At 42.6% G+C, this 18,259-nt stretch overlaps 1 protein-coding gene across 8 annotated transcripts in view; it reads right to left on the bottom strand.

Annotated features, from left to right (window-relative positions):
- The window catches only part of ENGASE (endo-beta-N-acetylglucosaminidase), a 174,527-nt gene that overhangs the window by 15,351 nt on the left and 140,917 nt on the right, over positions 1-18,259 (bottom strand). For all 8 annotated transcript variants that reach the window (XM_075845092.1, XM_075845097.1, XM_075845093.1 and 5 more), the window contains 7 exons: positions 13,798-13,865; positions 13,465-13,666; positions 13,199-13,347; positions 9,049-9,206; positions 8,790-8,938; positions 2,763-2,922; positions 1,080-1,183 (listed from right to left, as the gene is read on the bottom strand). In XM_075845092.1, the coding sequence (XP_075701207.1) occupies positions 1,080-1,183; positions 2,763-2,922; positions 8,790-8,938; positions 9,049-9,206; positions 13,199-13,347; positions 13,465-13,666; positions 13,798-13,846 (971 nt within the window). In that variant the 5' untranslated portion in view covers positions 13,847-13,865. The remainder of the gene's footprint in view (positions 1-1,079; positions 1,184-2,762; positions 2,923-8,789; positions 8,939-9,048; positions 9,207-13,198; positions 13,348-13,464; positions 13,667-13,797; positions 13,866-18,259) is intronic.

The following is an 18,259-nucleotide window of genomic DNA, read 5'->3' as shown; positions in this document are numbered from 1 at the left end:
ACTTTTTAAACTTCCTTATGAAGCACGAGGATGCCCTGATACATTTATGAAAGTGTGGAGCTCTTGGATAGCCAACCCTCATACCAGCTCATATTGCTCAGGTTAATTGGGCCAGGAATTTGCTAACTTCTCTCTGCGATCTCCCATTCCTTCACTAAAATCTTCCTTTAAGGCCCCATGCACACGACCGTGCGGGCACGGTCGGCCACGGACAGTCATCCGCATTTGCAGATCGTGCTCCCATTATAAAGTATGGGAGCAGGGTCCGCAAAACAAAAAAATAGGACATGCTCCCATCCCTCTATTAAAGGAAGGGAGGCATTCTGGGATGAAGAACCCTCATTGACAGACTGTGCTGCGGCGGAAAGACACCATCATGTATCCTCCCATGTGGCAGCATCGCTGGTACGTTTAAGGACTCACTGTGGCCCTTTTCACAGCCATAGCTAAACAGACTGATGTTTTCAGCATTAGCCTACTGCATTTTCTCTGACTGTATTCAGCAGGTTGGCTTCCCACACATTCATCTACTGTATGTTTGCTAAGGCCCCATGAACACGACCGAAGAATTCGTCCCGTAATGGTGGACCGTAATTACGATCCGCAATTACGGACCCATTAATTTCTATTGACCACAGACACCTTCCCGTATATTTACGGGAAGGTGTCCGGGCTGTAGAAAGCCTCCACAAAATATAGGACATGTTCTATCGTTTGCTTTTTACGGGCCGAAAATGCGGGTGGCTGTCCACGGCCGCTCCCATAATCGCAGACAGTGAATACCGGTACGGCCATGTGCATGACGCCTAACGTGTTATGTGTCAGCCATTTTATGACATGCTGTTATTTACAATGTACAATATTTAGAATTTACATAAAACCAGAAAGTTACAAACATATCAAAATCCAATCTAGCATTCACAATGCATCGGAATAGACCGTACTCTTATAATAAACAACTCTAAGGCATCTCCAGACGATAAGGTCCCATCACTATAAATTACCGCAATTTGATAGCACCATGTGAACGTAGCCGTATTGTTGTACTAGAAAAGGCAACAGTTATCCTGTGTTTTTACCTGTGTTGGTTCTCAAGGAATTGTTCCTTGTTGAAGCATTCATACACCCATCCTGGAGCAAACAGTGCAGCGGAGAACCCATACTGACGAATCATCTCCAAAGACTAAAACAAAATGCAGTTCAGGCTGTGAAATAATTAAAAGGTACAAGAGACATGGACAGAAGTGAAATGCGATCAGTCGACTGCGCTATTGATTCCGTCACAAAAACGGAAGCCTGCTGGAACGGTGACAAACGGAAACCATTAGCAAGGTTTCCGTCACCATTGAGATCAATGGTGATGCAAACGGAAGCTAAGGTTTCCGTTTGACTTTCCGTTGAGGGGTTCATCCGAGAGAAACCTCTGAGGGAACCCATGAACGGAAAGCCAACGCTGATGTGAACAGCGGTGGCCAAGAATTGAAAACGTTTCTAATGTACTTTCCTTCGAAATTTAGTCATGAGCGGAGATCTTGGGGGCCACATAATTGTAGTGATTTGTGTATGGTTTTGATGTGGACATAGACTACAATGTATACAGCAGGTTCATGGACAAACGTACTCCATACAGCCAGGGATCTCGAGAACTCGGACTGGGAACCAAATCGCTAAAAAAAAGACGTTACAATCATGTAGCTTTCAGCAGATTTAGAAGGGTTTTCAAAAATTTCACTTGGATGACCTATGCTTAGGATAGGACACCCACCAATAAGCTGAACAAATGAGCAATGGCACTCGCTGGAGCGGTTCACACCCTTCTCTGTGCAGTACAGGACACCTGCAACGTCCATACACATGTGGTTGGGTTGGGTATTGCAGCTCAGACCCGTTCACTTAAATGGTCTGAGCTGCATTACCAGACACAGCCACATGTGCATAAGCATCGCTGGGTTGAATACTGCAGAGAATGAGCCATGTAGCCGCTGCCCCTTTGTTCTGTCGATTGCGGGGATCTCACACCGCACATATATCCTAAGGGTAATGTAATACAAGAAAATGAGTTTTAAAGGGAATGTATCATCAGAAAATGACTGTGTTTAAATCAAATTTTATATTTTGAGCATTTAGAATAGATCCTTCCTGTTCTGTAGAGATCACTCCTCAGCAGTCGTCTCATTATCATCACAGGCAGGACTACACTGAAGGTAAAATCTCAATTCTAAAGGCCCTTTTACACCGGACGATAATTGGCCGGTGCAGCGAGCGATGATCAATGAGACATGATATATTACATAGGCATATTATAAAAGTTATTCCCATCTCAGACTTTTATGGCTTATCCACAGGATAAGCCACAAATGTCTGATAGATACGGGCCCCAGCTCCTGGACCTGCACCTACTTCAAGGGTTCTTTCCAGAACTCACATAGAATAGAATGGAGAGAGCTGGGAACATGCGTGGCCACCTTTCCTCATAGTCACCCCCCACCAAGAATCGGGGGGCAGTGGTCATCTCACTAGGCGGACTGGGGTGTGGTCATACACTTTCTCAATATAGATGTGGGTCCCAGGTCTTGATTCGCCATAAATCTTGGAGATCGGAATAACCCTTTAAACTGCTACTTGTGTACAACCCCTACATTAACAAAATATAACAGAAAACAAGACACAGATCTGTTGCAAGGGACAAGGTCCTGCATATTAAAACTGTGTTAACGCAGGTATGAAAACACTCTTATAGTAGAAGCAATGAACTCATTTACCTTTAAAGTTTCAAATTTTCCTCCTACAACTTCTCCCCGAGCGAAGACATCCACCCCAATATAGATATCGGTCCTGCGTGGCTTTGCTGCCATGCGCTGTAAGTGGTCGTCCTTCCAGTTGTAGTTTGTGAAAATTCCATCACATGCACTAAAAAACTCTCTACGGTGACAGGAAATGGTTAAAATGGTAGGACTGTCAATAAAAAGAATCCATTTAAACAAAATCTGTAAATAAAGCGAAAATAGATGCAAACTAAACAAAACATGAAATAGTAGGTTTGTTAGAATTTCATTGCTCTTGGCAGCTTTAAAGCTGCACTACATGGACAAAACTATTGGGACACACCTCTTAATCATTGAATTCAGATGTTTCATTTAGTCCCATTGCCACAGGTGTATAAATTCCAGCACCCCGCCATGCAGTCGCCTTTATATACATTTGTGAAAGAATGAGTCGTTCTAAAGAGCTCACTAAATTCCAGCGTGGTCCTGTAGTAGGACGCCACCGTTGCAACAAGTCAGTTCTTTAAATTTCTTCCCTCCTAGATATTCCTCGATCAACTGTTAGTGGTATTATTGTAACGTGGAAGCATTAAAGAACCACAGCAACTAAGCACCGAAGTGGCAGACCACGTAAAGTTAGAGCGGGGTCGCTGAGGCGCATCGTGAATAAAAGTCTGTGCGCCGGTAGCTTCATGGCACGGGTTTCCATGACCGATCAGCTGCATGCCAGCCTTACATCACCAAGCACAATGCCAAGCGTCGGATGGAGTGGTGTAAAGCACTCCGACATTGGACTCTGGAAATGTGTTCGGTGGGGTCCATCTGGCAGTCTGATGGACGAGTCTGGGTTTTGGCGAATGCCTGGAGAATGTTACCTGCTTGACTTTAATGTGCAACTGTAAAGTTTGGTGGAAGAGAGATAATGCTATGGGGTTGTTTTTCAGGGGTTGGCCGAAATCTTAAGGATGATCTATCACTAGTTTCGTAACTACCAATCTCTTAGCTAATCTAATATGCGCTGTAACACTGATAATGATAGTGAAAATTGTGTACCAAAAAGTTTTTAAAAAGTTATAAGCTTTTTTTTTTCTAAATATGCAAGTCTATACTAGACGAGAGGGTGTCAACAGCAGCGATTGTCCGGAGGTGGAGCCTCCTCACAGCCTCTGACGCCGTCCTATCAGCATGAAGCTGCTTCACACAGTGTGAGAGACTGAGGCTGGGGGGGGAAGGGGGATCACTTCAAATAGCCATATCTCCGGCTACCACTCTGGTGGCATCAGAAAGATGAGATTCTAATCTTTCACATGGCACAAGGATCACAGTTCTAGCTGTGAAACAACCGGAGATATCACCAGTTGAAAACACAGTCGGGAATGGAAGCCGTAAACTATATGGGAAGAGGAGAACTGTATGACAAGACAGAAAACATTACACCGTCCAGAATGAAAAGAAAGAGTCACCTCCCATATGGGAAGTATAGACAAATTAGAATATTTAGAAAAATGTTCAGAACTTTGCAAATAATAAACATTTAGAAAAAAATGACACTAGTTATCAGCATCATAGCGCCTATTAGATTATTTACCAGATAGGGAGTGACAGATCCTCTAATGCTTCAGCATACCATATATTATTTGGTCACCTCATCTCCCACAAAAAATGAAACAAAAAGTTATCAAAACGTTGCATGTACCCCAAAATTGTATTATTAAAAACTACAGCTTATCCCGCAAAAAATAAGCCCTCATACCACTTAATCGACGGAAAAAAAAAAAAAGTTATGGGTTTTTGTGGCGACACAAAATACATTTTATTTTTTACACTTCGGTTTTTACTTGTAAAAGTAGTAAAATATAGAAAAAACTATATATATTTGGTATCGCCGTAATCGTATTGAGCCACAGAATAAAGTTAACATGTTTTAATTGCATCGTGAATTCCGTAAAAACGAGGCGCAAAAAACAATGGAGGAATCGGTGTTTTTATCATTTCCTACCCTACAAATATTTTTTTTTCCTGTTTCCTAGTACATTATATGGCACAATAAATGATGCTACGAAAAACTACAACTCGTCCCGCAAAAATCAAGGTCTCATAACACTATATAGACGGCAAAATAAAAAAGTTACGGCTTTTGGAAGGTGGGGAGGAAAAAACCCGAAAATGAAAATATGAAAAAGGGCTACGGCGGGAAGGGGTTAAAGCCCCTGTAGATGTAATACGTACGTGTCCCAATACTTTTGTCTATATAGTGTAACTTGACGTTACATTATCCATGGCCTTGGGCTCTGTATGTCCATCTGCTGAAGTCCTATTGCATGTGCAGACACCACGGATAACCCAGTCATGTGATTAGTTCAATGCTAATGAATCCAGACAAACTCACCCCCTGCATTTTCCTCCGTCCATTTTGTTTAAATGGCATGTGAGTTTTGCTTTTAGAAATGTGGTCAAACTAATGGCATAACTTCTTAAAGAGGACCTGTCACCTCGCCACACATGTATTTTAGTAAAAACCTGCAGTCCACATGAAATAACAATTCTGTTATATATATTTATAGAATTCTATGTTGTGACATTCCTTTGTTATTCTTCTAGAAATTTATAAAGAAATTGACAACTGGGTGTTACGGTTCCCCTTGTCCCTACAAAGTCTTATTCTGGCAACACTGGTTGGACATTGTCAGTCTTTGTATGGACAACCCCCGGCCCCCCCAACTGGTAACACCCAGCCATCAATTTATTCATACATTTCTAGGAGGAATAACAAAGAAATGGTACAACGCAGAGCTCGAACAAAAGGTGCTCCAGAATTGTTATTTCCTGGGGAATACAAGGATTTATTAAAATAGATAAGTCAGAAGAGGTGACATGTCCTCTTTAACCCTTCATTCTGATTTTAGTCGTTTAATCAAATAACCCAGAATTTAACAGGAAGATCCACTCGGTGATGTTATCATTTTGGATTTCTTCCATGATTGGACAGCTCCAAGGACTGTTCACGGACAATGCTATATGTCAAGACATAAGTATAATAAACCTATAAGTAACCTATGCCGTATTGTGAAAGTGTAATAAAAATAGAAAACCAAAAACAGAGCCCCCCCCCCCAAAAAATAGGATTCTTGTACTCACTGTAAAAATGAATTCTCATTGTATTCATTGGGGGACACCGCACCATGGTTATAGGTCCTTTCCACTAGGAGGCTGACACTAGGTAAGAAAAGTCTTGGCTCTGCCCAGGCATGCCACACCCTTCAAAAAGATACTGGCTAAATCAGTTTATACAGAAGAAGACAAAACACAAACAAAATGTCCACGGTCCCGGGAGAAAAAACAGCCAAACATCTAGAACAGATATTGGGCCTGGAACAAACAAAACAAACAAAAAAAGTGGGATCTGTGTCCCCCAATGAATACAATGAGAAATAGATCTTACGGTGAGTACAAAAATCCTATTTTCTCATTTATATCATTGGGGACACAGAGCTATGGGGCTAAAACAGTCCCAGAGGGTGGAAAGAAATTAAAGGAAAAAGTGCAGCCATGCTACCTACCTAAGGCTGGGTTCACACACCCTATTTAAGTCTGAAATTCCGGAGCTGTTTTCTCCTGAAAACAGCTCCGTAATTTCAGACGTTTCGGACGTGTAACGCCTTACGACCCAGACAGGCATCAAAGAAGGCCATAGAATGAATCTGGTAAAATTTGGTGAAGGTGAGCCCCGAAGACCAGGTAACAGCCTTGTAGACGTGAGAAACTAAAGCTTGATGCCGGACCGCCCAGGAGGCATCAACTACCTTAGTAGAATGTAGTAGACTACGGTATTGCTTCCGTCTAAATGACGGAACCCTTTTGCATCGGATCCGTCACCATCGAAATCAATGGTGATGCTAACAAAAACCTATGGTTTCCCTTTGTTTCAGTCAGGATTTTGTTCATGGGTTCCCCTGACGGAAAGCTCCGATGGAACCCATGAACGGAGTCCTGACGCAGATGTGAACGAAGCCTTAGAGTGGATTCAAAAATTCTGTAACCTTCTGACTATAATGTGTTGAACACAACAGCCTTTTTTGATTGTGCCTTATTGTGTATATTTGGTATTTGCTAAAGTAAATCTGTGACAAAAAGCACATAGTGTCATAAATGTTTTTTCATGGTATTGCTTGAAAATTCCATAAAAATGTCATGCTTTGAAAAAAAAAATAAAAAAAAAAAGAAGGCATATAGGAAAGAAAATAGTAGTTCCCCTGGCACACTTGTCCCTGTACAGGGAAAAACAGGGGCCTCAAGGAAAATTGCAGCAGATCCCATCTTCACTTGAGATTTTCATACTCCCCCTCCGCAGTGTTTGGGTGTGCGCAGGATCACCTCTTCAGTAACCTCGCACATAAATTGCAGTTACTAGCACTCCGCCTGCATAAAGTTAGTTTAGGTGACAAGGGGTGAGGAAGAGTCAGCGCAGAAAACTGCCTGGTTTCCCACCAGCCTCCTACAGACACTAGGCTAAAACAGATTTGGCCTTGGTCTGTAGGAAGGGTATGGCCTGCCAGGACTGTGCAAAGACTTTTCCTACCCAGTGTCAGCCTCCTGGTGGCAAGGGTTTACATCCATGGTGCGGTGTCGCCCAATCATATAAATGGTAAAAAAAAAAAAAATTCACAACGTTCGTCCATTTTTTCAGCATATGCCACTATAGCAAATTACAATATACACATATGTGGGGAGACGGTTGTCGGTCACAGACTAGCTATGGAGAGACAAGGCTTTGTGTGCAGACTGCGGATTGTCAGACACTTACAGTATGAGGAAAGACACAGGTCGCTGCTTCAAAACTTGGCCACCGCACTATGCACAGGTGTGCAACTATAGGAGGTGCAGAGGTTGCAGTCACACGTGGGCGCAGATGTCACTCCCATCCTATCTCCCATGGTGCTGCCGTAGTGAAGAACTTGTGCTCCCTTGGCCGGTCTGTGTTAAGATGACATCTTGTCTTTGAGATATGCTGCAGTCTGACATGGACCAAGACGTTATCCCAGGAGGCCGGCTCAACACAGCCCAGCCCAGGGATGCGTCGCTATGGGAGCGCCAGGGTACGCGAGAATGTTTTTGTTTTGTTTTTTTTCATTTTAAAGTAGAAAAGGTTTTCTTTTTTCCATCTAGTTGCGATTTTTGCTGCAAAAATAAAGCTCTTCCCAGGCAAAAAAAACATATTTGCCATTTGTGGTTTAAAAAAATCTGCACAGCAGGTAAACTTCTGCTTGGAAATTTCTCTAAAGCGTCTGGAAGGGATTTGTTAAATCTCATCCACTTTGCTGCTACAGCAGATTTTTAGGCCACAAAATCCGGATGGAAAATCCACAGCAATTACACTACGTGTGAACATAGTACTAGGCCGGGTTCCCACGTTAAACGCTGCGGAATTTCCACAACGGAATTGTGTGCGGAAATTCTGCAGCATTTACAGTAGCAGCAAAGGGGATGAGATTCAGAAAATGTCATGCCCACGCTGCCGAAAAAAACAAAACGCAGCGTAAACGTTAATAAATTTACCTGCGGTGCACAATTTAACTCCGCAGCACATCAATTTATGCTGCGTTTAAGTTTATTTTCTGTTGCAACAGAAAGCCAAGTGTTGTGACTTTTGCGGCGTATTCGCAGCGATTACGCCGCTAAAATCGCAACTATGAAAACAAAACAAACGCACGCTTACCCAGAACTCTTTTCTCCTTCCTGCAGTCCGGCCTCCTGGGATGACGTTTCATCCCATTTGACCACTGCAGCCAATCACAGGCTGCAACGTCGTCGTAGGAGGAGGCCGGACTACGCGCAGAGAAGAGGGAGGGGGTAAATATGGACGGCTTTCTTCCGGAGCGTTATTTACATTGATTAAGCAGTTAGTATCATTATCTTTGGTTGAAAAAGAAATATATAGCTTTATATATATATACATATATACATTGTGGTAGGACAGAGCTATTTTTGCTGTGGTTATAACATAGAAAATAATTGAGCATTTACTTATTTTCGTCATTAAGTTCGTTCTGCCACTTCAGCTCTCCACTGTGGATCACGCTGTCATACCAAAGTATCAGGCCCCCTGGAACTTGCGAGTGCAACTTTTCTGTTAAATAGGAGAGGAAAAAGGGTATCCGGGCCACTGCAACCGGCTACATGTAAAAAAAAAATAAAAAATATACAAAATAAAACTTTATGGCCACGTAATATTTTCTCTTGTAATGAGGAAACTATGTGGTTAAAGGTATTAGTTACTACTTACACTAAGTACATTCTCAATGTTAATCAACCAGCCATCAAACCTATAGAAATGTGCAAGTAAAACCATCTGATCCGCAACTGCTTTATACGTAGACTCGTCGCCAGCCAGAAACGATTCACACACTTTGGCGCCATCTTCCCATTCTGTGATAAATGTACCTGAGTGAACGTGAAATGTTTGTTAACAAAAATGAATACTTATGAAAGGCAAACAAAAGAAAGACTTGTTTAACTTCTTAATACCGAAGGTATTTTAACCCCTTAACGACTGCCGAAGTGTTCCCGCATCGGGCAGGATGCTCCTGAAGCCCAGGCTGATGTGAACAGCCTCGGGCTTCAGGGCATCAATCGGAGACCAATACAGAAGTATTGCAGGGTATTATAAAAGTTAGTGGGACTACAAAAAAAAGCTACACATTTTTTTAGAAAAGTTTGTAATAAATAAAAAGTCCCAAATAAAAAAAATAAAAAAACAGTTTCCCCTTACAAGATACTTAAAAAAAAAAAAGTTACACATATTTGATATCGCCGCGTCCATACCGACCCCAACTATAAAACATTTGCATTGTAAAAAATCAAACAAAAAACAATGCCAGAATTGCTGTTTTCTGTTCATTCTGCCTTCACTTTTTATCAATTTCTTGGATCAAAAAATTCGAAATGGTACAAATAAAAACTACAAGTCGTCCCACAAAAAAGAAAACCCTCATACAGATATGTCAGCAGAAATCTAAAAAAGTTATGGCTCCTAAAATATGGAGGCACAAAAACAAGTAATTTAGAAAAAAAGTGTTTTTACTGCATAAAAGTAGTAAAACATAAAAAAAGCTAGATACATTTGGTATCTTAGCAATCGTAACGACCCGCTGAATAAATTTATGTTATTTATAACACGCAGTAAATTTAAGACACCAAAAAGGGTGGCAAAATTTCAGGTTTTTTTCCTATTACCCCTCCAAAAAAGGCAATAAAAGTTAACAAATTCTAAGTACCCCAAAATGGTGCTACAACTCACCCTGCAAAAAACAAGCCCTGATACGGCTATTTCGATTAAAAAAAAGTTACGGCTTTTGGAAGGTGGGAAGGAAAAAAATTTAATCCGAAAAATGGCTCCAGCAAGAAGGGGTTAAAATATTCACCTAAATAGCTCCAAAAACATTGGAAGAAAGCCAATATTACAATAGTTCAATAAGAGTTTCGTAGTGCCCATTAAAGGGAGTGTCTGCTTTAAGGGGGTTTTACACTGGACCATTATCGGGCAGATGAGCATTCATATAAGGCTGGATTCACACGAACGTGTATTGCGTCTGTGCAGGCCGCGTGGTTTTCACGCGCCACGCACAGACCAATAAAAGTCTATGGGGCAGTACAGACAGTCCGTGCTTTTTGCGCAGCGTTTGTCCGTTGCGCAAAAAGCACGACATGGTCAATATCTCTGCGTATTTTGCGCATCACGCACCCATTGAAGTCAATGGGTGCGTGAAAACCACGCAGGTCGCACGGAAGCACTTCCGTGCGACCTGCCTGTTTCGCGCACCAGCTGTCAAAAGGATGAATGTAAACAGAAAAGCACCACATGCTTTTCTGTTTACAAACATCCGAATGGCGTGTCATAACAATGGCGGCTGCGCGAAAATCACGCAGCCGCGCATCATATGATGCTGCCACACGGAGCAGGTAAGTGGCTTTTGCGCAGGCAAAACGCCGCGTGTTTTGCGTGCGCAAAAACGCCACGCACGTCTGAATCAGCCCTTACACTCGTTGCCGATAATTGCCCAGTGTAAACAGGGCAGCGATCAGCAGGTGATCGAGCAAACACTCAATCATCTGCTGGTCGTATTGTTTTAAAAAAGTAAAATATTAATGTTGTCGGCAGCGCGTCTCCGTGTGTAAACAGAGCGACGCGCTGCCAACATGATAATAATGTATGGGGACGAGAGATCAGAGTAACGAACACTCGTCCCCATCCATAGCTCCGTGTGACCGGAGCAAACGAGCGCCGATCAACGATGTCTCATTGATCTGCGCTCGCTGCACCGGCTGAGTATTGGCTGGTGTAAAAGGGCCTTTAGACAACTCTTAGGTAATAGATATAAAAGAAGGGGCTCCCTCGTCTATTAGTCAGAGCAGTAAGTCCTTACAAAGAAGGACCCAGCCCGTCTATCCATTAAACAGCCCTCTGATTATTCAATGGGAGTGGGCTGCTTTCCTTGAAGATGCAGGTTGATCTGGGAGGTTAGTTCTCAGCAGAACATCATTGGGAGACCTTCCATATAGGTAGGGTGTAGCTAAATACAGAGCTGAGAAAATCAAAGCTAAGGCGGGATTCACACGACCGGGTCCCGCCCGAGCCCGATTGCCGGCCGGTAAAATCGGCCATTTTGCCCGGCCGGTTTGCATAAAGTTATGCATCCGTTCCGGGCCGGGCAGATCTGGACAGTGACATCAGCGGCAACTCCTGAAGGGGAATCCCCATGTGTTCGGGGATTCCGCTTCAGGAGTTTCCCCTGATGTCACTGCCCAGATATGGACAGAGACATCAAGCGCTCTGTCCAGGAGCGGAATCCCCGAAAACATGGGGATTCCGCTCCTTCAAGGAGCTAAAGTGGGGCTAGCACATAGCAGAGCGGGGAGATACCTCCCTGCTCTGCTATAGTGGCGTCGCTGCAGTAGTAGCAGCCGCAACAGCTGCTAGCGGCGCCATCGAAGGTGTCGCCGGGCCAGGGCGCTTTTAAAACAAGCAGAGGAAGGGAGCCAGCGCAGTGCTCCCTCCACCTGCTGTACACCCCGGCCCTGCCACACAGTGTACAGCGATGCTATTCGTCCGAATGGCATCAACTCCTCCTCCTCACATGTACTCTGCGCTGTGAGGAGACAGAGCGCAAGCCACGGAAAACCCGGCCATCACTCAGGACACATTCCGGTGATGGCCGGGTATTACCCGGCCCCATAGACTTCTATGGGAGCCGGGCGTCCGGGTACCCGGGCGAAAATAGAGCATGTCCTATTTTTTGACGGCCGGTTTTCCCGGCCGTCAAAAAATCGGTGTGAATAGCCCCATTAGGGGTCTATTATTCCTAATGCAGCCGGGTGCCGGCCGATTTATGAACGGCCGGCACCCGGCCGGGAAAACCTGTCGTGTGAATGAGGCCTAAGGGGAGGTTATGACAGATATAATACCCCCCTTAAGTTATGAAATGTCCCAAAATTTAATGCATTTATAGTGTATCTGTCAGTATATATGCTGCCATTGTTAATGGTCGCATGTTATAAAGTCCAGCTCCAAGGGGCTACCGTGGCAAATGGCACCACGACATTATAACAACAATTATATTAACAATCATCCCGTAAAAAAATAAAAATACAGTGGATTCCTTTTTATGGGTCTGGTGTATTCACTTCCCCTGCCCTCCTCCATGTGATGGCTTCCGCCGTTGTATACAGGCTTATACAGCAGCAGCCGCCGCCATCAGAGAGTGGCACGGGGCACTGCTCTCGTCATGAATACACGGGACTCATGGAGACTGCTGTATTTTTATTATGGGGTTATTACACAAGACACACACTATATTTTTTGTGCCATTTGTCTCCGTAGTCCCTGAACCTGAACCTTTAACATGTTATCCTTCACAAGGATGGCATATTACATTGATAAATCTGTTTTAGGTCTAGTTCACATCTGCGTCGGGCTTCCGTTCATCGGTTCCATTAGACCTTTCCGTCAGGGACACCCATGAACGCAAAGCCAAACGGAAACCATAGTTTCTGTTGCAAATGGTTTCCGTTTCTGTGCTCTGTAACGTTTCTGCTTTTTTTTTAGCGGAACCAATAGCTACGCTATTGTGTCCGCTAAAAAAAAAAGAAAAACGCAATGGGGACAAACAGAAACCATTTGTAACGGTAGCATTACTGTTAAAATCAATGGTAATGCAAACAGAAGCTATGGTTTCCGTTTATGGGTTCCCCTGACGGAAAAGTCTAATGGAACCCATGAACGGAAGCCTTACGCTGATGTGAACGAGGCCTTACGCTGATGTGAACGAGGCCTTACGCTGATGTGAACGAGGCCTTAACTGCAATATATGGTTTTCCTGTTTATGTTATGCCCTTATAGCAAAGAAATTTAACATAAATAATTCTTCAAGTCTTACCCAAGACGGACACCCCATGTTTGTGGGCGGCGTTTGTCCAACACACAGGAGGAAGGGTAAACATCCGGTGACTGAAGTACACAAAAATATCAATGTACTGCCAATGGTAGAATACATACGGGTCCTTCGAGTCAGCGCCCTGGATAAATCTGCAGAATAGACCAAGATTAAGTCTCGTTATATATCCCAACTTCCACATAAACCTTTGCTTGCCGTGGTGATTGAGGATAAAAAAAAAAACATTTTCAAAAACATTTCCATTATACCTGTCTTCCAGATACCCTCCCATCATGTCATGGCAGACAAGAGTCTTTGGTCTCTGGCTATTAATAGGTGGATATCGTTTGGCAAGAGGTGCCACAGCAATATTAAACATGTCTTGGCTGGTTGGTTTCCATGAAAGTAGTTCCTCCATATTTGAGAAGAAAAAGCTGATGGGTTCAGTCGTCCCTCTGTCATGATGTCTTGCTAAATTTGAAAAAAAATATTTATGAGCAAAGTCGAATGGCACATGAAATCACAAAATTGTAGATAGCGTGTATGGCGTTACGTATCTGTATTATGAGGTTGTGTCCGGCGGTCGTGAAGCGGCTTCTTACCGGACAACGGAGCCGATTCATATCGAATTACTTCTTTATAAACTTTCATGTCTGATTGAAGATTTTATCTAAGAGAAAACATGAACGACCATTAAACCTATACATAGTGTGAATATTTAGCAGTCAATGGGCGGGGGATTTATTAAGGCGTAACAGCTGGATGCGGCGTAACAATCCAAAACTTTTGGGCAGAAACGATATTTTTCTCTAATAATAAAACTGCCATAAAGTGCTTAAAGCTACATTAAGACGAATGTAGCCAACCTCGGACGTGAAAAGCTGCTATTTTTCACGTCCGAGGCGCACCCGTGCAGGACGAGTTATCACGCATCCCTCTTGGACTAGCGTCTATGGAGGGATGAGTGACACACAGTAAAATAGGTCATGTCCTATTTTTTCACGGACCCTTTAGACGCTCCGTTGAAACAACGGTCGTGTGAACGACCCTATTGAAATACATGAGTCCGTGTGACGGCCGTTGTTTTAACGGCCGTCACGCGGACTACACATACGCTCGTCTGAATGAGCCCTAATAAATTCCCCCAGTATCCTTACAAACAGATCATTGACAAGGATAAACAATTGATAAGTCCTTAAGCCCCTTCCTCACACGGCTTTCTTGATGGAAAAATAAAAAAGTTATGGCTCTTAGAATAAGGCTATACAATAAGTTAATTTTTTATATAAAGTATTTTACTGTGCAAACGCCATAAGACATAAAAAAACTATAAACATTATGTATCGCCGTAATCGTATCGCCCCGCAGAATAATGTGAATATGTCACTTATAGCGGTGAACGCTGTAAAAAAAAAAAAAACTAACAGATTTACAAAAGGTTTCTGCCCGTTTTCAGGTAGTACCCGACATAGTTCAGTAGTAGTGTGCATACTTAGGAAATATGGCACGTTACAATGTAATCACATAACGCCGAAACAAAGCAATGGTCCCAATGAGGCTTCGTTCACATGTGCTTTGGGGTCGCGTTCTAACGTTCCGTCTGTTTCCGTCAGAACGGGACCCTGAGCAGACACAAACTCACACCGACGGAAACCGGAGGTTTCCATTTCCATCACCATTGATTTCAATGGTGACTGATCCAGTTCCCATGGTTTCCGTTTGGGTCTGTTGTGCACCGGACTCGTCGTTTTGCCGGAAGCAATAGCGGAAACCTCAGACGGAACCCCAATGCAGATGTGAACGAAGCCTTAAAAAGTGTTTAACCCCTTAAGGACACAGCCTGTTTTGGCCTTAAGGACCAGGCCAATTTTTTACAAATCTGATGTGTCAATTTATGCGGTAATAATTTTGGAATGCTTTAATGTATCCAAGCGATTCTGAGATTGTTTTTTTGTGACACATTGTACTTTAGGTTAGTGGTAAAATTTGGTTGATACATTCAGTGTTTATTTGAGAGAAAAAAAAAATCTGAGAAAAAGTGCAAAAATTTTTCAAATGTAAATGTATCTTCTTTTAAGACAGATAGTAATACCACACAAAATAGTTACTAGTTAACATTTACCATAGGTCTACTTTATGTTGGCATTGTTGTTTTAAAAGTCCTTTTATTTTTCTAGGACGTTACAAGGCTTAGAACTTTAGCAGCAATTTCTCATTTTCAAGAAACATTTCCAAAACCTATTTTTTTTAGGGACTCGTTAAGTTCTGAAGTGGATTTGAAGAGCCTATATATTAGATACTGCCCATAAATCGCCCAATTTTAAAAACTGCACCCCTCAAAGTTTTCAAAACAGCATTTAGATAATTTCTTAACCCTTTAGGCGTTTCATAGGAATTAAAGCAAAGTGGAGGTAAGAATTACAAAAAAATAAAAATAAATTCCCGAAATTTCATTTTAATCCATTTTTTTCTGTAACACAAGACGTTTTACCAGAGAAACACAACTCAATATTCATTACCCAGATTCTGCAGTTTTTAGAAATATCCCACATGTGGCAATAATGTGCTACTGAACTGAAACACTGGACACAGGATATGTACAAAAGAGCACCTAGTGGATTTTGGGGCCTCCTTCATATTAGAAAATATTTTAGGCACCATGTCAGGTTTGAAGAGGTGTTGCGGTGCCAAAACAGTTGAAACAGCCCCAAAAAGACACCATTTGGCAAACTATACCCCTCAAGGAATTTATCAAGGGGTATAAGGAGCATTTTAACCCCACAGTTTTTTTGCCGAATTTAGTGGAATTAGGCCGTGAAAATAAAAATCAAAATTTTATCCCAATAAAACAGAAATGTTAAACTTTTACCAGAAAAAAAAAAAAGAGGAGAAAAAGCACACCGATATTTAAAAAGCAATTTCTTCTGATTATGGCAACACCCCCACATGGTAATAAACTGCTGTTTGGACACAAAACAGTGCTCAGAAGGGAAGGAGTGCCATTTGGCTTTGAGTACAAGTTTTGATGGATTGGTTTTTGGGTGCCATGTCGCATTTGCGAATTCCCTGAGACCAAAACAGTAGAAACACCCCAAACGTGACCCCATTTTGGGAAACTACACCCCTCAAGGAATTTGTCTAGGGGTATATTAAGTGTTTTCACCCTACAGGTTTTTTACAGAATTTATTGTCATTAGGCCATTAAATTGAAAATCTACATTTTTTCTAATAAAATGAAGTTTTAGCTCAGATTTTTTCATTTTCACAATAGATAAAGGAGAAGAAGCACCCCAACATCTGTAAAGCCAACTCTTCTGAGCACTGCAGTGCCCCATATGTGGTACTAAACTGCTGTTTGGACACAAGGCAGGGCTTAGAAGGGAAGGAGCGCCATTTGGCTTTTGGAGTTCAAGTTTTGCTGTAATGGGTTTTGGGTGCCATGTCGCATTTGCAAAGACCCTGAGGGACCAAAAGAGTGCAACCCCCCCAAAAGTTACCCCATTTTGGAAACTACTCCCCTCATGGAATTTACCTAGCGGTATAGTGAGCACTTAGACCTCACCGTTTTTTAGCTGAATTTAGTGAAATTAGGCAGTAAAAATGAAAATCTATATTTTCTTCTACTCAAATGTTGCATTTTTTTCATTTTCACAAGGAATAAAGGAGAAAAAGCACCCCAACACTTGTAAAGCAGTCCCTCCTGAGTACAGCAATACCCCATATGTGGTCATAAACTGCTGTTTGGACACACGGCAGGGCTTAGAATGGCAGGAGTGCTACTTGGCATGCAGATTTTGCTTGATTGGTTTTTAGGCGCCATGTCGCATTTGTAGAGCCCGAGGCACCAGTACAGTAGAAACCCCTGAGAAGTGACTCCATTTTGGAAACTACATCGCTCAGGGCATTCATCTAGGGGTTTACTGAGCATTTTGGACCCTCAGGTGTTTCATAGATTTTATTTGAATTAGGCAGTGAAAATGAAAAATTTTATTTTTTCCAAGAATATGTAGTTTTAGCTCCCAATTTAGCATTTTCACAAGGGGTAATAGGAGAAAAAACATTACTCAATTTCTCCCGAGTATGGCAATACCCCATCTATGGCTCTAAACTGCTGTTTGGGCACATGACAGAGCTCAAAATAGGAGCGCCATTTGGCTTTTAGAGCGCAGATTTTGCTGGATTGGTGTACGGGCGCCATGTCGCATTTGCAGAGCCCCTGAGGTACCAAAGTACACGGGAAACCCCTGAGAAGTGACTCCATTTTGGAAGCTACAACCCTCAAGATATTTATCATTTGTATGGACATATGACAGGGCCCAGGAGTAAAAGATTACAATGCACATGTGAGGTCTATTTTGCTGATTTTCGCAGCATTGGCCCACAATAGCAGGGCTCTGAGGTCAAATACTAAAACAAACCCCTAAGTAGTGACCCCTATTTTGGAAACTGCACCCCTCAAGGCATTTTTTTTTTAAGGGGTGTAGTGAGCAATTTGACCCCACAGGGTTTCTTTTTTGTTATTAGAAATGAACGCTCAGCGGATGGTAGAAAGTGAAAATTGTAATTTTCCACTGATATGCCATTTTAGTGCCCAAGATGTGGTGCCCAGTTTGTGCCACTGCAGACAAATACCTCAAACTGTTAAGCGGGTTCTCCCAGGTATGGCGATACCATATATGTGGACGTAAACTGCTGTTTGGGCACACTGTAGGGCTCAGAAGGGAGGGAGCGCCATTTTGCTTTTGGAGCGCAGATTGTGCTTGGTAGTAGTTCTGTATGAGGTTTTACTGGTATTTCCGTTTATAATGTGGGGGCATATGTAAGCTGTGCGGGGTACATCAGGGTATATGTAAGCTGTGCGGGGTACATCAGGGTATATGTAATCTGTGCGAAGTACATCAGGGTATATGTAAGCTGTGTGGAGTACATCAGGGTATATGTAAACTGTGCGGGGTACATCAGGGTATATGTAATCTGTGCGGAGTACATCAGTGTATATGTAAGCTGGGCGGAGTACATCAGGGTATATGTAAGCTGTGTGGAGTACATCAGGGTATATGTAAG

This window comes from Rhinoderma darwinii, chromosome 13 (assembly GCF_050947455.1).
Source record: "Rhinoderma darwinii isolate aRhiDar2 chromosome 13, aRhiDar2.hap1, whole genome shotgun sequence".
Classification (NCBI taxonomy): Eukaryota; Metazoa; Chordata; class Amphibia; order Anura; family Rhinodermatidae; genus Rhinoderma; species Rhinoderma darwinii.
Note: the sequence above shows the minus strand (reverse complement) of the source record. Positions and strands in the feature narration are given on the sequence as shown.